General features: G+C 37.4%; 1 protein-coding gene across 1 annotated transcript; it reads left to right on the top strand.

Moving 5' to 3' along the window:
* The first annotated feature begins 1,338 nt into the window (after positions 1-1,338).
* Positions 1,339-21,204, top strand: LOC139721416 (armadillo repeat-containing protein 8-like). Its single transcript, XM_071632734.1, has 20 exons — positions 1,339-1,424; positions 5,793-5,866; positions 7,149-7,220; positions 7,854-7,996; positions 8,429-8,529; positions 8,966-9,058; positions 9,993-10,073; positions 10,509-10,584; positions 11,217-11,307; positions 12,736-12,796; positions 13,275-13,463; positions 13,877-13,969; positions 15,000-15,082; positions 15,753-15,834; positions 16,461-16,550; positions 17,410-17,652; positions 18,636-18,731; positions 19,404-19,499; positions 20,109-20,275; positions 21,171-21,204. Exons 1-20 carry the CDS (start codon positions 1,422-1,424, stop codon positions 21,202-21,204), a joined length of 1,968 nt encoding a protein of 655 aa, XP_071488835.1. The 5' UTR covers positions 1,339-1,421.
* The last annotated feature ends 205 nt before the right edge of the window (positions 21,205-21,409 follow it).

The following is a 21,409-nucleotide window of genomic DNA, read 5'->3' on the forward strand; positions in this document are numbered from 1 at the left end:
TTAGCTGTTGCTATGTAAAGTTGCCATTCCAGTTGCAAAAAGTTCCTATCCTAACATTCTATCATCTATTTCTTTATAGTGCTACTTACACACTTCCGGGGTAAACAAAAACAAAACAAATGTGTGTGTGGGAGGGGGGGGGGGGAGAGGGTCCAAAGTGGTAACACCTTATATATTCCTTCGTATGGTGCAATAAAAAAAAAAAAATGGGGGGACCCGACAACCCCCCCCCCCCCCGGCCCCCGGTTCCGCCGGCCCTGAACATCTCTTCGGAGGAACGAAGCTTAAGAATAACGAACTTTATTTCATAGAATCTTCGGAATAACCAATCCTGGGAATAAGGCGAACCTTTGGAATACCTTAAGGAGCGTTCATATAACGAACTTTGATAATAAGGCACCTTTGGAATAACAAACTGTGCTAACCTAACCGAATCCTTTCTTTTAATACGTGTGTTTTGAATCTATAGGCATGCCGGAAGTACAAACAACATTATGCTCTTTCTTTTTTAAATGAATGAATGAATGAATGAATGAATCTATTACCAAATTTCGATGCTACATAATTTTGATTAATCACAATGAAACATACGGTACATAGGCCCTATTATACACATTTTGGTAAAGGGTGCAAACTTAAATAGCATAATGCTAATCATGGTTAGCCCCATAAGGTTGATTGAAATTACAAGAATCAACATCAGCAAATTGACTGAAAATATACATCTCTCATCTCTTATAAAATGATAACACATGATATGTATGGTCTATATATACATACCTATACATAGGCCTACAATATTTACAATAAGAATTAGTAAGTCTGGGTATAATAACCATGACAAAAGAAGAAGAAGAACAACAAAAAAAATATCAAGTGAGCTTGAAATATAAAGTGAAAAAAAAAAAGTTATATTCATGAAATTATCTGAAATTATTTAAATTTCAAGTTGGTATTCCTCAATTAATTATTGTTGTAATTCCCGCCTAAAACTTCTGCGACTTGTAATATGTATATTCTAATTCTTTTGGCAAATTTTGAGGTCCCGAAATATAACTGTATGCTTCCCTAGATTGCAAATTAATGAGATAGCATCCCTTTTGACACAGCTTTCAGGCGTGTATGCCAGCCACGCCACCCACTGAGGCGCTCACCAAAGTGTTGTAGGTGCCCTGCTGATCAGTGCAGCATACATGAGCGGCCAGCGTATTTTTTATGCGGCCAGCCGCCGCTTATGTGATCGCTGTGTGTTGCGCTTGCATGCATGATGCATGCAAAGGCGAGTGCGGCTGCGGTACTAACAGTGCATAAACGTCTACGAACTACGAGGTCGAGTGAGTGGGTACGGGAAGTCGAGAGGATCGCAGCGTAAAGCGTCGGACACAGTTTCAAGTTTTTGGTGGAAAGCTCACATTTCTAACATGGTAAGCATGACCTTAACATTGTAACCTTCATGAAAAGAGTAACGTTAATTGTGCTGATGCAGAGTCAGAGATCTCGAGAACCCCCATATTGTTGGTACGCCGACACTGTTATGTGTGCTGTGTAACTGTTAAATTTATGAATCGGGTTTCCGGTCACTAGCTGATGCATATTATACGCATGCAGTAGCTACTTTCCTGTGTCTATATTTGTTAGGTGGAGTCTAATCTCGCTTCTGTCAGTTGGCGTAAATGCTCAGTTCTGAGTGATACACGTCATTGAAATCAAAACAACAACAACTAGTTTAGAGGGGCCGTCAAAGGCGGCAGACCCACGCCTTACATGTCGCGGCGCCACAGCAGAGTAGTGTAGTCTCTGTAAACGTTAGTTAGTTGCAATAAATTTACTTAGAATGTCTATAACGACCCTGAGGTCAAAACTACAACAAGGTCACATAGAACAAGGTCACATAGAATTTGCAGGGGCCAATTGATCATCACCAAAATCTAATCGATTCTTAACCCCTGTCACTACCCGAACATTCCCTGATAATTCTGATTGTTTCTCAGAACAAAATTAATTGTTTTTGTTCAAGAACAGCAAAATTGCCGAAGTTTGAACTTACGTCACTTCCACCAAAACACTCTCTACAAATAAGTACAATGAAAAAGAGTGCGACGCGGTGATCTTGAAATATATTGACGGTGCTGTGTCCAAATTTCGCCCAGTGAGATACTTTGTAGGTGTAGCTGCTTGCACTACCACACTAGCCCAACCAGACGCCGTGCAAAGCACGGCGTCCCCGTGCGCCAGCACGATCGACACTTGTGTACAGAGACAGGGCTGTGTATAGTTAGTGCACTACGAAATGGAAGCATACGCACTGCAGTGTGACTGGGACCGAGCAAAATTTTTCCGTGATTGAGGATTGTTCCAAATGAAAAAAAGAATCAATATTGATATGAAAAGTCACCAAATTGGGCCATTTTGTGACGACGGAAAGCAAACTTTCACAAATTCAGAAGGACTAGTCCCTCAAATAAACGTAAATTTTGGAATTTTTACGAACATTTGAGCAGCGAAGTCCATCGTCTGGGAGTTCTGTTTTCGTATGGTAGTGGAAAATCGCAAAGTAAGAAACGGGAAAATGTTTTGAGTGGTCACCCCATGGGGTCAAAACTACAAGGTCACACAGAATTTGCGGGGGTCAACCGATTATCACCAAAATCTAATCGATTCTTTCCTGTCACTATCCAAACATTCCCTGAACATTTGGTGCAAATCCGTTCGTGAACCTGTTCTCTTGTTATCTTGTATACAAACAAACAAACAAACATACGGAACCCTTTACAAAACCCCCTGCCGATTTTCATCGGCATGGGTAACAACAGTTCTGACACCTCAGTAGATCTCTACCTAGTATTAGTAATACTTCGCATACCTGCGATAATCGTTTTATTGAATGCAGGCATATTTTGCCATAATTACATACACAGCCCAGTCGCTGTACAAATAGGGACGTGCTTCGCACGGTGTCTGGTCGGGCTAATTTTGCCATTTTGCCTTTGACTGTCTTTGTTTGACCTCTTGAGTTTGAGGCGTTCGTAAACAGCATGGTAAAGAATCATATTCAATTGAATTCAGGATTGTGGCTCAAAATGGCTGGATTATCAGCATTTTTTTTTTTGCGATCTGATTACGAATACGTTATTGTGTTTGTCCAAATGATTCTTGTGATAGGCCCTTCTTTTAGACCAGACTCGCGTTAGTGGTAGTGGTAGCATTCTAAACTCTATCAACTCTTTAAGTCGACCTGTAGACTTTAGTTCAAAGCGTTGATACAAACAGATTCTATAAATCTAAGGCACATTGCCATTGCATTAACATTAGAATTCTATTACATCATAATGCAAGCCGTCCATACGTAATTTGACCACAACGGCGTCCAACATTGACCACCTGCTAGGCCCCCTACACGTACATATACAGATTTTGTAACATTGTCAGATCTAGAAACCTACGCTTTTGTGCACGGCCGAACCTTGACACAGGAGGTCAAACTTTGGTACGGGTGCCGATAAAGAAACTGTAATAAGCTGTAATTTTTGTGAGGGTTTTAGTGCATTTTGCGGAATACATACAGTGTACAGTTGGATCACGAATTCAACAACAGGCAAAAATGTTGCCATGCGCTTGGGTAATAGTGCACTCTACAAAATTGTGTACGATAGCCTAGGTGTCAATTTGTAAAAATCATCTAGCGTAAATGCCCGTACAATTGTAACCTCTCCTCATTCGCAAAAATATCCATACGCAGAACACCTTACAGTATACAGTACGAAGAAGGAGAACTTTTTACATTCTGTAGATTCTAACCATATCACCTTCATCACGCCAGGAGGTTAGAGTTTCAACACTAATGTATTAGATAGACCCCCTATATCTCAAAATCCACAAAACCAAATTGCACCAAAATCACAGGAAAAGTATTGTAGTCAGTACCATATTTAATATTTTCAATCAAGTTGTTAAATTTGAACTGAATTAGTTATCAGGAAACATTACATCAACTTTCATGTTGCTCAAAACAACTCACTCTTGGCAAGCTTTGCAGTGTATGCTGCCTACACAAGCTGATATTGAATTTGAAAGCTAGCCATCTAGATCAACATACAATTTTATGTGAATGTGAGGATAATAGGGCTTTCAATGAATGGGAGCTAAAAATCAATGCAAACTTCAGACCCTTCAGTACCAAATCATACATAATGTATGTTTGCAGTGTATAAACACTACATGATTATGGCAAGTTGAATAAAAAAATGGCTGAAAATACAGTTGGCTAGAGCACACCTTAAAAAAAAACCCAACAACACACAGTCACTTGGGTGACACACACAAACACGCAAGTTTGCAATGAGTGTGTTATATTGAGCAGCAGCATGAAAGTTGATGCTGCTATCATTGCTTCCCAGTAATCCATTCGGTTCAAATTTTAATATGTGAGTCATTGGAGATAAGCTATTAGTATTTCCTGTGATTTTGGTACAGTTTGGTTTTGTGGAATTTGAGATCTACATGGATTAAAAGAAAAAAATACATTAGTGCCACTGATTCTTCTCAAACCCAAGACCAAGTGACTGTAGATGTTATGTAAATTCAAGAATTTTGACCCCTGTCAAGGTGCTACATCTAAGTGTTTGCCTGATTGCCTAGGGCAAGTGGAAATCAAAGTTGGGCAAGTGATTTGGAACAATGAGAAAATGTGCTTGCCCGAATCCAGCACCCAAAAAGTTTTGAAGCCTTTTTTTTTTGGCTTTTCCTTCTGCAAACCCACAAAGTCAACCATACAGAAGCCCAAAGAGAATGTAGTAAACTTAGAATGCACAAGTTTATTACAAAATGTAATTTCATTTCCACAACTTTCCAACACTTACATGAAGAAGCCCCAATGCAATGCAAGACCAACACTCTATTGAACCAAGTTTATTACTCAGATGTGTTTAATCAACGTATGTCATTGATTCAAATGATTGTATTTTATGAAGCCCTTGACTTACAAGTGATTTTCTATATCATCATTTTCTTGAATATTTTTTGACTTTCTTTTGGGGTGACAAGTGTTCTGCAACACTTTGAAAATCTGCTTGCCCAACCAGGCAAGTGGTAAAGGAAAGTTATGTAGCACCTTTCATGTCTGTCATCGGTTTATAACATAAATGCAGCTACTGTAAAATTGGAAATTTTTGTGGTATATGGCGATTTTTGCATTTTTCACGTGACCAGAAACTAGCGCAAAAATTGAAGCATGCAAATACTGTTGCCTCTTACGTATGTTCCACTAATAATGTCTTGATTCCACAGAATTGAAAACACTGGAAACTCATCTTACCCAGCCTAGCATGAAAAATTAGTCACTATGTGAAAATATCCACTTGAAATAACAGTATCATGATATCACCCCAGTAATGGTAATTAATGGACACCTGCCTGCAACTTCAAATGTTTCATGAGATACATTAATGTACTTTTCATTATCTGAATGCACAATATGTACAGAACCATAGTCAAGTTTCTTCAAGATCTCTGCTCTATTTACTTGTATAGAATGTTGCTATAATTACAGCTCTTCCTACAGTGCCAAGTGACATTGTAGGGATAAAAATCTTTCTTCCTGATTACCTACAGTATTGCTGCAAGAAGTTGCTATCCTAGCAAGAATCGCTATCACTAACATCTTTTATGAAATTATCAGGATGATGGGCAATATATGATGCTTTAAAATCAGTGTTCTGCAAACGTCTAGCATGTCATTTGTGTTGATGAATGAAGTGATTTTATTTAATTTCTTTAATTTATCTCCGATTTAGGATCTTGGATTCAGTCAGATTTATGTTGACAATCTCACGGTCACTGACTCCCATCAGCTGCTATGTAACCTGAAGTGAGTATAACTGTCACTAGAACAATTATATTTGTGTAATATTGTGGTTGTAAGCTTTGTTATACTGTTAAAGGGAAGCAGTCCTGAGATTTTCACTGTACTGATAATTAAGAAGAGTAAAAAATATAACCTTTCACCAATTTATACGCGTGGACATCAAAAATTGTCTCCGTACGCGATTTTAAAAAAATAATTCCTGCAAGCGATCGTGTAAGAGCCTACCAAAAGGTGCAACGTCATTGATGCCCTACTCTCAAGTTGACAGCCGTGCCTCAGAAAACCAATTTAAGTGTTCAAAATGATCATATCTGATTTTTTTCATAAAATGTGACAATATGTGGTTTTATTATTTCAGACAAAATATTTCAAGCTTATTTATGCAATTGATATAAAAATAAATAGTAAACATGTATTTATAAATAACTAGGGAGCGTATTCATGACGAGCAGAACACCGCTGGAAAGAGTTGTGCATCGATGATGTATGACTCCGCCAAGACTTGCTCATTTGCAGAGTCACACTTTTTTAACCGAAATGTACGAGCTTATTTGGTTATTTGAAAGTTTGTTTTTGATGAAAGTAGTTCATTTGAGGTACCAACAACAACATATTTTTTTTAATTTCGTGAGGACTGCGTCCCTTTAATAGAATTAATGGTCCATGTACATGTCTTGAGTGTAAACAAACTACTTTAACTTCTGCTACAACTACTCCAGTAATTCTATGAGTTGTTAGCGCACACATGAAAGATAAGAGGACACAATTCCAAGACATGTATCAGAGTTTGTTTACAGTCCAAATACTTATCCTTTGTGATGAAGTTATTGTAGCCTAGTGGTCTCCATCTTCTAGGTGCACATGGCAATTTGTAACAAATCACAGAGATGATCTAATCTGCTTTTGTATGAATTTCTAGTTCATTTGATCTCCCCAAAATGTGGCATTCAATGAACTTGTATTGGTGATAGTTGTGATATCAGGCTTATTTGTATTCAGTTTATTCTTATTGATATATGAATTGTCCTTACTGTATGTAATGAATGCAATGTATTGGTGATACCCTGGCTCAACACAAAATCATATTATTCACATCAATTTTGTTGTACAAATTACCAAATTTCCATCTCTTACAATTGCGATGTTTCAAGCAAAGTTTATGCTCTCAGTTCAGGGAGAAAGTGCATGCATGGCATTTCCATTTGATGTGAATGAAATTCAACTTCCTGGAATCAGAGGGAATAGATGATATTTGAGAACCATTTGAATGCATTTCATTGCGCAGGTCAATGAAGAACATTGTTATAGGCAGCAACAAGCAGAAGACGAGCCTAATGCTGTGTGGAGCTATAGACAGGTAAGATCACGCTGACACTGTGTGCACCCCAAGGTGGAAATTGCAAAGAACCAATGCATGAAAATTGTGCCAGTGATTAGCAAGAAATAAATAGATGAGAGATATTACACAATAGTTTGTGAGATCTTGTGTGAGTGGATAGCTGCCATCCGCTTTGATATGGCTGTGGTTTGCTGTACAGAGTTCTGTAAAGGTCAAGATATATTTTCAGCTTAAATGGCGAGTACACTTTCATCCTTTTTCATTACTTAATTGCCTCATTTCCTTAAAAAAAAAGAGCTTTAAAAATAGACAGAACCCACAACAGATCATTGTAAGTTTACCAGTGTCTCCAGTCAGTCCGTACCACTGAACTAGATTGAGATAACACTATATGTAAATGACATGGCATCACTTGATGTTCTAGGATGCAGAGGTTTTCCCCAGCTGTCCATTGTTTAAAAATCCCATAAATTAAGGACACACAATGGTAATTTCAGATACCTTGTCAGTAACTCCTGGTGTACAAATTTTTTATATATGACATAATATAGTAATTTATATTTTAACTGCATTTTACTGCTTTTGTAATGCTTCAAATTCCATGTTCTGTATTGAATGACATTTCCTTTGTGCCATGTCCTGATGTCTTAGAATCCATTACATCATGACAAGTGAAGGGGTTTCTCCTGATATCTTGGTGGAGTGTGCCGTGTTGCTGGGGAGTTTTGCCAAGGGAACGGAGGACAATAAACGAGAGCTGCTTGACAAGAGGATACTGGCTGTCATGCTCCAAGGTGAGAAAATGTAGCACAGACATAACCTGTATCCCAAGAAAAGAAAAGAAATTAAACCTACATCATAAATGAATGATAACAACTGCATGTATTTTCATGGAAATAGAGCCTTGAAGCCAAGACAATGAATTCCAAAGAATATCAGGCTTACAGATGTTGTTGGTAATCTTTATGAAATTGCAGTGAAATGTAATTGTGTAATTTTCAAGGAAAAGGCAAATCTTTAGTTTGTTGACTGATAAGTTTTTGTTTTCAAATTATTCTTTGCAAAAGAGATATCTTGCTGAAGAGTGTAGCAATGGAAAATGAATTATTTAAGTAAGTTTTATTACTGGTGTTTCTTTGTATCCTGTTACGTGAAATGTTACTGATCAATTCTCAAGACATCTTGTTGTGACTGTATGAAGTCAATGTTGATGTTTCTGTCCACAGGCCTTGCACATCCTGACATCAGGTTTGTGGAGGCGTGTCTGAGATTCCTGAGGACTATTCTCACCAGTCCAGTGGCCCCGGTAGAGGATGTGGTCTTTGAGGTGAGGATTATATGTCAACTCTTGTCAGAGTGCTTCTTAACAATTCTACTTTCTTGTAGTTCTGAGTATGCTGCAGATTCAAATGCATTTACAGTTAGTTTGAATATCTTAAAGTTTTGACATGTATTTGTTTTTAGAAATGATTAAGCTATGTTTCTGTTCATCAGTTTATTTCATAGACAAATTCTGTTTTAGACTAAGGTTAATGCGAAGTATTTATGCTAATCATTTGTCAGTGATACCGTCTTTTCCAGTCTTGCTTTTGTCATTCCCAGATTTCGCAGTCTTTGCAAAACAAATATGATATGTCTTTATCTTTGCTACATTGTACTTCCACATTTAACATGTTTTATGTTCTGTGGTTTTACACCATGTGATGTAAAGTGTGAGATTCCATGATTAGGATGTTCTTTGCTTTTAATTATTTTCAATCCAGGACAGCTCAGTAATCCCTCACCTAATCCACCTGCTTCCCAAGACACTGTGTACACAAGAGTGTGTATCCTACATATTAGCTCAATGCTGCAAGGTGAGCTCCATACACTAGTCTATGGCTTCTCTATTAACTGGTTGTATATCCAATTGCATGTTGTACCAGACACTTTTTGTTATCATATTACACTTGTACCTAAGTTAAAAGTGTTATGCTGTCTTCTGTCATTCAAGTAATCTTTAATGCATTCAGAGTAATGTAAGCTACATGAAACAGTTACTCAGTACCAACTGTCTAGGGATTTGCTCTTTCATTCTCACAATGTACCATGATGTTTAGGGCCTTCCTTGCTCTTTCATGTTTAGGTGTAGCTTGTCAGGTGTGACGAGTATGTTTGTTTCTTTCCCACTTTTTAAAGTATAGTGTTGATTTCCTCCCAAAAGTTACTTTACGATTAGAATAGCATTTATGGACCCTGTTTTATGAAGAGTTAGAATTGATTATAAAGTTGATTTCTATGGTAAGTCTATGGCAGCCTGTGTGGTAAGGGAATTTAGAATTGATTATATCTTTTGACAAAACAGGGCTCTGCTTTATAGTCCAAGACACAAACCATTGTCTCTGCTATACATTTCTCTGCTGCTGACCTGTGCTAGAGTCATCATATTTCGGTGTAATGCAGTTTAAGACCCAATAGCTTGGGATGATCTGATTGAATTGATTTTCATTTGCTGCCCATCGGGGCACATTTGAAAACCATGCATAGCACCTGTTGGTGAATATGTGCATTGAAGCGTATGTTCATTAGTAACGGTGCTAAAGCTGTACATGATTCATTACTGGGATTCTCAAATATATCTGAGACGGGCCAGCCTGCCCACTCCATGGTGTCTCCTCATTACCAGGTCTTTAACTTGTAACTGTGCTCTTCCATCATATGGCAAAGCAAGTTTTGCTTGGCTTGGTTGGGTAGTTGAATAAGCTTCACCAGCGAAAAGGAACTAATCTCTCTCCTTGTATGTTTTTGCAGACCAATAAACAACAAGACATGCTATACCAACAGGGTGCTGTGGATGTCTTGGCACCTCTACTCTGTTCAGAAGTTAACAAGGTTTGCAATCTCTCCACACACACTCCACACACTAACATGAAAATATCAAAGAACTTCCAGCTGTAGCCATTGTTTGACAACAATGAACCAACAGAAAGATAACCCATGTAAATACTGTGGATACAAATGGTTTACATTGAGTGTGTTGGAAGAATCTATTATCAGGCATACTGTGGTACCAGTTCTCTGTCAATGTGCAAATGTAGCAATGAAATCCTGATTGTCCACAAAGCTTTATTCTTTTACTCTTGCTTTAACATGACTGTAGCAGAAACTGAATATGAAATGCTTCTTTTTTCTAATGATGTTCTGCCTCAAAGGAGCCACCACATGTTGGAGAAAAGAACTACTCGTGCATTTGATTTCTTATATCCATTTACTTGTAGTGTATGTTTAGTTAACTTTTCATTGTTTAAAACTGAAATCCTTGCTCAGATTCGTCTACCAGCCCTTCAGTGTTTAGCAGCTCTCAGTTACAAGAACCATTGCGTCTCACGGGAGATCTCCAGTGGTAAGTCATGCTCCTGGTTCAGTTCTTTTGTATTTTTGTTTTAAATCAATCCATCCTCTAAAAGTAAAATATAGAATGAATTTTAAGATGGTACACTGCCATCAAACTACAGCATGCTTTTTATGAGATGCATAAACTGGTCTGTTCTCTACTAGTTCTACACCTGTCAACAGTTTTTACCTGAAATACATTTTATTTTGTTGTGCAGGGAAGAAGATCCTCTTTTCAAACATTTTTTTTTTAATTTGATGAACATCTGTTAGTGATGATATGTAGGAGATGCAGGAAACTTGCTAATTTTGTAGATTATATTTCTGTTTATTCCTCTTTGTAGACATACAGAGTTGGCAGGTGAAATTATGCAGAATTGATTGGTATAGAATTCTCTGATGTGTATCTTGTAGCATGACTACATTTAACTCGGACATTTCACTGTTACTCTTTGTGCACCAAAAAAACAGTATTTCTCACATACATGTATGCAGTAGAAGGCATTCGTTTAGTGTCACTATCTGCATGTTGATAATTTTCTGAATTCATTTAGACTTGACACATCTGATAAATGCTGTGAGACTTTGTCAGATCCCTTTAGAATGATTGATTTTTTGTATTGTATCTTGTTTTCTTTGAAGCAAAATACAACCGAGAGGACATGTCCACACTTCTGAGCAGACTCCTTGCCCGTGACCTTCCTATCAACATCCAGCTCACAGCAGCAAAATGGTGAGACAGTCAGGTTCTGCATGCCTTCTTACACTCCTTGCATCCTGACAGAAACGCCAACTGTTCTTTGTAATATTTTGTACTTTTTTAGCCAAAAATTTGACAGGTTTAGTGGAAAATACTGTTTTTCCAAGATTGTACATGTATATGTATTACAATACATGCCTAATGCAGGAAAGATGAAATTATTGGTTTTCCAACAAAAATGCACCATTTTAGCCCCCAGAATACTGCATTGATGTTTACAAGGTAGGCATGCCTGTCCTGATGATACTATTACATAGTGACAACTGTATTTATGTGCACACATCTTTTTAGAGATTAATTGTGTTTACTCTGAAGTATTACTGTAAAAGTGGAAATTTTGGCATTGTTGAAATTTTGCGCATTTTGCACAGCCAGAAACTAGCGTGAAAATAAAAGCATGCAAATATTTTTACTTGCTGTGTGTTCCAGTAGTGAATGTCTTGATTCTGTGGAATTAAAAGCACACAAAACTCATCTTACTCAGCAGAGCGCGAATTTACAGTAAGCCTGACACCATTGATACAGCAATCAGCCACAATCTAAAGATATCATGCAGCAGAAGTGGCAGTAATTGTGGCTGCTGAAATACATATATCAGTAGGATTGTATCAGAAAGTAAACAATCCACAATATCACAGGACAGCGGAACATGCCAGAAATGGACTTTAGATGAAATTTAATTTGTCATCATAAGTTAAAAACAAATTCACATCTTCTCAAGCTCCACTACTGATGTCACATTCCTGATTGAATCTAGCAGAAAGTAATTTCCTTAGTTTTACTTCTGTTGTGCACATGACACTGACATTTCTCATAATTGTTTATTGATTCTTTAATTATATTGAATGCAGGTATAGTTAGATGGCAGTTGGCCAACTCTTGGTATCGCCAATACCTGGGTGCCTCGCGGCGAGCATCGCTTTAGATGCATTATGGGATAGCTCATGAGACAAACTTACAACCGGTTTTGGCTACATATGCGCTCAGTTCATGTTTCCTCTTTATCCAGGAGTATTTTTTGTTGAAGATTTCTTCACTTTCCATCATGTGACCAGCACATTGAAGCCTTGCAGTGATGAACCATGCCTCTAGCGACTGCAAGTCAGTAAAATTTAGAAGTTTTACACTCTTTTGTAGCTTAATTCTAATGGAAGAAAAAAGCAGCAACAAACGAAAAGCAGATGAAAACTGCATTGAATTGCATGGGAACTGAGACTTGCGCAAACCAACTGGAAGTGACAGTACTCCCACAGTGCATCTGTGACAGGGCTCTGCAGCGTGTGCAGAAGTTTTTTGGGCATTGGTGATACCAAGAATAAACAGTTATTATGCATCTGTCATGGCTGTCATGACCTGTATATCTGCTTTCTTTGTCAACTTTTTTTTTGTCTCTTCACACAGTTTGTGCTATTTGTGTAGAGCAGGAGCCATCAGTCCTCGATGTCCATTGATTGTACAGAGGGTGAGTCTGATATGATTCTACAGATAATGATTGTGATTTAGCAGTTTGGGAATCTGTGACTCATACCTCATTACTCACACTGATTGTACTAAGAATGAGTGTTACCTATGACTAGTGAATGCACATTTGGTGTTTGTAACTCATCGTAGTTTGATAATGTGTGACACACGCTCCCCCGCTTGCATTGAATTGATTGATTTTGGGGCGAAATTTAGACATGGGGAGTGCTTCAAAGGAGTTGTACTGTATGCTGCACTTTATATAATGACCAGATTCTTTCTGACTTGCTTAAAAAGGGCAGTAATATAGGTTGCTGCATTGAAGAAATATTGGTCTAGTTAGGTTAAAAAAGATTGACACAATTGCAGTATTGTAACTGGAATCCGTTAAATCTAGATTTCAGTGAGCTGTAAAGGGTTACAAACTTTGCGACGTCATTGCTGATATGTTTGTGTGTGTTTTTGCTGTTTACTACCAGGTGCTTCCCAGCCTGGCTAGGATGTGTAAAAAAGACCGGTCTGTGGAGGAGAGGGTGGAGGCAGCAGAGACTCTGGCTTTCCTCATTGAGGAGGACGTCTCCCTCCAGGTCTCTGCCAGTATCACAGACCACCTCATCCCAACTCTGGCTCTCTTCCTCAAGTACACTCCTAGCAGTACAGGCAAAAAGGTGACTAACCCTCTACTTGCCACATCATATTACCTGTCCATAGGTTTGTGTGTGAATTTTGTTCACATTTGACTCTTGGGCACAAAAAGGGTTAATGGGAGTAAAAGTAGGCAGGTGATAATTTAATTCTGTATGTTCACTTTGAAGCAGTTTAGAGTTTCACCAGGCTGCATTTATCATAAGTTACATTAGCATGCACATTGTGCAACCAAGTGTACTTAATTCAATGGGACCAACAAAGAGGAATTCGTTTTGGCAGAATTCAGAATTAAATTTAAACATTGCATGTCACATTGGTATATGATGAGTTATTAACTATATGGTGGTGGATTCCGTAATTGCCTGCTGAATGCATGCAAAGCGGACTGTATACAGAATTGATTTAGAATGTGATTTGTCCCTTGCTATTTTAGGAACAAGGATGTCACATTCAAGGAGAGCTGCGTCAGGCTGCCTTCAAAGTCTTCGCCTCCCTTGGAGCCAATGAGGAAGAGATTAGGAAGAAGGTCAGTTTTCTCACATCCCATTGACCATACTGACCAAGAGTATACTTTTGCTCTCTGAAGGGAACTTTCAGCTCTGTGTTAATGTATTTTGTTGTTGTTTTCATGAAGATTTTTAGATGAGCGTATGAATAGATCAAGTGTGTACCTTAAAGTGATTAAACTTCCATGTAAATTGCATTCTTTGAAATTCATGTTATTCTGGTACACTGACATTTAGAAGATGCTAACTTTGGAGTAACTTCAATTTCATCTTAAGTTTCATCAAAAGTCACCATTATGTGTACATAGACGTAAATGCCTTCAAAGTTTCCCAATCAAATGTTAAAATATCACTGATAAGTGCTAAAATTAGTATTGTGTCCAACTGGAATATTTCAATGAAAAATATGTATTTTATTGTATGTATTTGACTGTGTTTTCAGATACTCTGCTTTACTGCATGGTATGAATGCAAATGAAAATCAATATCAATCTTTGCGAAATAGGAATGATACAGATGAGACATAGGTAACATTGTTTGAGATCAACCATGAGAAGTCAGCGAACATTTTGTGGAAAACATGACTTTTAAAGGTTAAAGGGATGGCACAGTATTGATGGAGATGAGAATTGGGCTTTTCACTTTTTGCGAGATACCAAGAAAACACTTATGATATAGTACAGAACTTACCATTTTAAGAGGATTTCAAAGTTTATTTGATGAAAATCAGGTTTGGAATGACTGAAATATCCAAAAACAAAGTAAAACAAAGCGATCGTAATAAAGTGTGGGTCCCACACTTTATTAGAATTGCTCTTTTTTGGATATCTCAGCCATTTCAAAACCAATTTTCATCAAATAAACATTGAATTCCTCATAGAATTACATGCTCTTTCATATTTTATAAGAGGTTTCTCATTATCTCACCAAAAAATGTTAGAAACCTGAAATTAGGTCTCAACCAAAACTATACGATCCCTTTGAAGTATAACCTGTAAGGATGAAGGTATGGCCTGTATAATGGATTAACTCTTGTTCTTACCCCTACAGATAATTGAAACAGAAAACCTGATGGACATCATTGAGAAATGTATAGAGGAAGAGAACTTCAAAGTCCAGTTAGCTGCTGCAAGGTATGACATTGTCATATTCCTCAAAGTTTTAGAAAGGACCTCTCTGGTCGATCAAATCCACAGATTGTAACAGTCATTGTTAGAGTAACTGGTTAAAGGGAAAGTCCAGACAATTTTCATAATTTCACATCATGTAGTACATAAATCAACAGCTCCATGTATACATTTGTGGAATTTATTGCAGTCCTTGAGCAGAGGATCCAATACTCTGAGAATCCCAAAACAAATAATACTGAACAAGCATGATGACAAAGGAAGCTCACATATTTCAGAAATGTAGCAGTGTAATTCCATTACAATACAACTCACTTAGTAAGTTCACCTTTGTACGTTTGAACAGTCTGAAAATCATCTTGAGTTTTCCTTTAAGAGATAACATCTTGTCTTCAATATGAACGCTCCATTGTACTCCATGTCAAAGAAATCATGTTGTTTAGTTTAGCTGGGAATTCAGTGCAATCTGATATGAAAGCATTCGGCCTCAGCCTATTTCGTTCCTGGTCACAGTCCATGCTTTTTTTTTTAATTCTTTATCATGTAATATAAGTTTTATTATTCTTTCATGAATTCTGTGTCTCACAAGATACATGATCACCATGTTCTCTTCCCCTCCCCCACCTTCTCTCTCTCTCTCTCTCTCTCTCCACCAATCAAAATTCTTTAATCCCAGATGTCTTCACAGTTTGTCGAGGTCAGTGCAGCAACTCAGAACAAGTTTTCAAGATCACATAGTATGGAAACCACTGGTTGAGGTAGGTGGAGTACATAATGACCACTTCATGGAATCTTTGTCCTTTCAAACCTTGTGATAATTAACGGTAAGATATTTAAAGGCAGCCATAAAAATACCATGATCCCTGTGATGTAGGTGTTCGAAGTAAACTCATACTTTTCTAATAACATTTCATTCAAATTAATGGAATACAGTGTACTCTGATATTTTTGTCCCTTTTGAAGGAAAACAGTAATAATTCATCAAGTAAGTCTCTAAAAGTCAATGCTTTTAAACAATTTAGTTTCAGTGCTTGGTTAATTTAATTGAACTTGTTCAGAATTTCACACAGAAGTACCTTTCATTCCATACCTCTTTATTGATCAAGAATATGTACTTGTGAATGTTATTATTTTCACGCAAGTTCAGTGAAGCATAGAATTCATGACAATTTCCACACTGTAGAGTATCCAGTATTTGATGTATTGTATTGTAGTTTTCAGTAGTTGCCTCATTAAGTATCGGTGTGATTATTCTATACATTGCTTTTATGGCAGTAAAGTGTTTTGCAAAGGTTTGTCCATGTCATTGCATTCTTTCTGCTGCCTACTCGTTCCAGTGCTGCTACATTGTGCATAATTTGTGTGTTCATATTCCTCTCTGCAGTTATTACAACACAAGAGTGTGGATGAACTGATGATAGTAGCTTCGTCAACATTGTGCAATCTTCTTCTGGAATTCTCACCCAGCAAAGATGTAAGTCATATCAAGTCCTAAGAAGATTGGAATACTAGGAAGATTATAACTTCAGCAGATAATTTTTCTTTTTTTTTCTTTAGCAGCTACAATAAAATCCTCAGATAGATGTACTACATGTACTAGCATCGATGTTCAGGTGACAAAATTATAAATGTGAAGATTTCACGCACCCGAAGAACTGGCTCCAAATCCTTCATGATATGTGAAGTTAACCAGTAGTCACCACAATACTCTAATTATGTTCAATATGAGACAACAGTTAAGTTATATTCAATATGAGACAGCAGTTAAGTTGTATTTAATATAATACAACAGTAAAGTATGATCATCTGGCTATAGTTTAGGAAGATGTAATGTATGATAACTTGTTACTGCCTGTCCAGATGTGAAAGTCTAAGAATGTTTTTTAACAAAAAAAAAAAGTTTGTTTAGGTAAAGCATGTTACTATACCATTTTGAATAAACAAGGTGTTGAAGTGCTTAATCTTGCACTCATCCCAACATCAACAAGGCCAAATTCTCAATACTATATACATATGGTTTCCTTCTTCCTGCCATTTCTGTCGTAGTTTGTTGTTTTTGTGTTGTTGATTTTTTTTTGGATAAAGTGAGACAAATTATATATCACTTTAAAGTTTGACTTACAAAAATATGAAAATTCCAAAAAAAGAAAATTGATGATAGACAGCTTTGTTAAGTTTTTATGGTGATTAACACATATGACAAACAGCAATAAAAAAAAAGAACAAATCAAGATTGATTGCTTTGCACTATGTTTATATGGTATTGCTGCAAGGTACTATTACTTCATTACACTTTCTGAATTTGCGATGTGTTTAATCTTTTTGTCCCTCAGAAAATTGTCCAAGCAGGAGCCATTGACATCCTGTGCAAACTGACGACCAATCCCAGTGCGTCGCTGCGACTCAATGGTATCTGGGGACTGATGAACATGGCATTTCAGGCCGATGAGAAAATCAAGACGAGTATTCTAGAAAAGATGGGAACAGACCAGCTCTTCAGACTTCTAACAGACACCAATGTTGACATCCTCATGAAGACTCTTGGTCTCCTTAGAAACCTCCTCTCTACTAGGGTGGTAAGTGATACTTGTTTGGCCTTCCATACTTCATATTTCTTCTCTACCTTTTCAAATGCAGTACTTCGAATGAACACTGTGTACTTATTGGAGTTTTCTATATTTTTGATGAGCAAAGTATAGTCAAAGTTTGCTTTGAATATGATTATGCCTCTCCCAGAAGAAAGTAATAGTCAGTATGCTTTTATCCCAAATAAGTTAAGATGGCCTTAGCAGTAATCAGCCCATCATTGCCTCCAGCTGCTATTTTTTACGTACTATTCCTGACTCATTTATTGTATTGTGATTGTGAGGGCCAAAAAGCATGGATGGACTTCGGACAGAAGAATCTTCACATGCACTCAATTAATGAAGATGATGCAGAGGTTGATGTTAGGAATGTATTGATATACAAATAATGAATGTTTATGAGTGCAATGGACATAATATTTCATGAGGTGAAAGATGAAATGATCCATTTAACTTGGCTGTGCCTTGTTGAATGGATCAATAATTTCATCTTTCATCGAATGAAATATTCTGTCCATTTCACTCATAAACATTTATTATTTGTTTTATATAATGCCTAAAATATATTCCTGTCATTAAATGTTTTATTAATTTAGAAACGAGAGAATCTGAGATTGAGAGAGTTCTCACTGAGTGTTTCACGCTAGTGCGCTGTCACATACACACTGCAAATGCGAGCGTTTTACATGTGTAGTGTGCTGGGCTCTTGGCGAGCGTGCAATGGAGCAAATCGTATGGATCCAAAATTGCACAGTAAATGGAGCCACAATTGCACAGATGATGACATCATGGTGAAATGGGATGAATGATCAATGTCAAACAACCAATCAAATGACAAGGATCTACTTAGGCATAATAAAATAGCTTCTGTTGTATCAGCAAGAAGTATTCCTCATAACTTTAGCTAGAAGCTAATGAGTCTGAGCATGGTTCTTACAGTTACAAATTTCTTTCTTCGTCTTCTCCTTTTGCAGCACATAGATAACATCATGCTGTCCCACAGCTCACAAATCATGACAGCAGTCATCATGATTCTTGAAGGCAACTATCCCCCTCAGGTCAAAGAACAGGTGAGGAATCACATTAGACTTGTATCATATTATCTGCCAACTCACAAGGGCTCATGTCCATCACTTATGACGATGGATCAAATTAACTTATATTTAACATGGCATTATATTTCTTTAATGTAAACATGTCCTTTCAAAAGCAAAAGTGACCCTGCATCACAAAACCAACAAAAAGTCGCCAGACATGGGTTTTTAGTTAAGAGCAGATTCTGAAATAGCAGATCATAAGCTCTAAAATGATGTATAACTCAATTAAAATGGATTTTAACCCTAACCTATCTAAATATTGGAAGAAACACACTGGAAAAGTGTGTACTGAGAAAAGAGGCTCTGAAGAATAGGGTCTATCTGTGCCATGAATGGGACAAAATGGGACATTGGTTTTGTGATGCACGGTTACAAATAGTCTGTGACATGAAAATGTAGACAGATTGGCAAATCAGGAACTTTGAGTTCCCACATTTTTCTTTCATATGCTTGATTCTTAGCTATCATATATTTCCTCAGTTACATTGTCAGTGCTGGATAAATTGATATTAGTATGTTTGTGTGGACTTTTTTGTGAGGATTGTTATTGTATTATTTATTCCATAACACTAAAGATACTGCTCCAGTGCTCAATCAGCCTGGCTGTTATGTTAATCTTAACATCTGTATGTGTGTCATTTGCAGACATTATGTATACTAGCCAACATTGCTGATGGCATAACAGCCAAGGCGGTCATCATGTCAAATGAAGACATTCTCAAGAAGCTAACATGCTACATGGTGAGTAAGAGAGTTGTTCTTGTTGTCCATTGCTTGATGCCAATCAAAGACAGAGATTGAAAGCCTTGCCAGAGAAGGCAATAGAACAGCAAGCCAATTTGTGCAATTTTCACATCAAAGTAGGTGATTGTCTATTGTAATGGATCTGAATTTGAATCCTCGGGTATCATGTTTAGCTGTGTACATTTATATATTAACCCATTGAGGAAGGCAGATTTTTGCCATATCACGCATTTCTCATAGACACCTGCCTGAGTATACTCGGGACTAGTCTTCAACAGGTTAAGGGGCTCGACTGTGCTGATTACAAACATTTGTACATTTGCCATGCAAGACTCTTCATGTTCTTTTTGCTGACTAATTGCATTTTTTTTTTCTTGTTTCAAATATGAGTAAATCTAAAATTGTTTAGTTGATTATATTATGCGTTTTCTTCACAGTGCCTTTCCGGCCACTTACTGAGTAGTAGCCACATATCTGTTTCATGTAGGAGTCATGTAGATAATTCTGTTTTTCCTCAAGGAACAGAAAGTCATGTAGATGATGGAAATAAAAACTTACCATGCAATTTTTTTTTTTTTTTTTTTTTTTGGGGGGGGGTCACTCCAGCGTCATGACAACGTGAGGCTACAGATTGCATCAGTGTACTGCATCAATAACTTGGTGTGGAATCAGGAAGATGGTGCATCAGAGAGACAAGCCAAGCTGAAGGAGTATGGTGTCCTTAAACAGCTTCAATCTCTAATCAGTACAACTGATACTGATCTCTTTGACAAGTGAGTATATCTGACAACAGCTAGATGCTGTATGCCAGCCATATCACTCCTATGTTTTCAGGGAGACGTAGAAGAGAGCTGGGTAGTGTTTTACCAAGTTGTTCTTAGGCTAAGAACAACTTTAAGAACGATTGGTGATCAGTTCTTGTGCTGAATTATTGAAATTCTGATATAGCACATCAGAACATGTTCCAGTCATTCTCAAGTCATTCGTAACTTTAAGAACAGCTTTATGAAACACGCCCTGGTATATCATTCAGCATACATGGGTCTTAGAACATCCAACAGCTTCAGACTATGGCAGCTGACCTGAATCTGTTTTATCCCTAATTACATGGAACTATGATACGAATACATGTCTTCACAGATATATTTTGCACACATTCATGGACAGGTTCAGGTAGAAGTGTCAGTTTTGAATCTTTTTCCTTTCAATCTTGGCTTTTCTTTTTGTATGAAGTGTTTTGCCCAAGAAAGCAGCTGAGAAGCAAGCCACTTAAGGAGACACAATTGTACAGATATGAAACATTTACAGTGGACTCCCGATATAATGAAGTCCTCGGGACCAGTGGTTTTCTTTCGTTATATTGAAATTTCTTTATAACTGAACAAATAAACAATAAAAATACATAGAGTGGGTAATGTTGCGACCTGAATTTTTATTTTATTGAAACCGGAATTTCGTTATAACTGTGTTTGTAATGATGGGAGTGCACTTTACTGAAGTATCATTCACCACCTGCAAGTCTATATGCCGTTTGAATAAATGATGACGTGTAATGTATATAGAGTGTATGCATGAATATACCCTCAGTCTATGTTGCTACGTCCTTTCCATGTCCCATACAATGTCTGCTCTTAGTCTACCAGTTACTTTCCCTCTCTCCCTGTCCAGAGTGAAGACAGCGATGCAGCAGTTCTCGTCATAGCAACGACTGTACGGCCAGCTGAGAGAGGAATCTCCACTTGGAGGAGGCCTCAACTATTGGTGACTTCCTTCATTCCACACCCCTCTCACATCACTGGCCTAACCATGCTATACATGATCTTACCATCTACTTCTCATTCACCTATGCAGAGCGAGACACGCACACATTGTTGTCTGGAATTGTGTCTACAAAAAGGGTTTAGAAA

This window comes from Diadema antillarum, unplaced genomic scaffold (genome assembly GCF_040938485.1).
Source record: "Diadema antillarum isolate AM-2024a unplaced genomic scaffold, OU_Dant_1.0 scf00000013, whole genome shotgun sequence".
NCBI lineage: Eukaryota > Metazoa > Echinodermata > Echinoidea > Diadematoida > Diadematidae > Diadema > Diadema antillarum.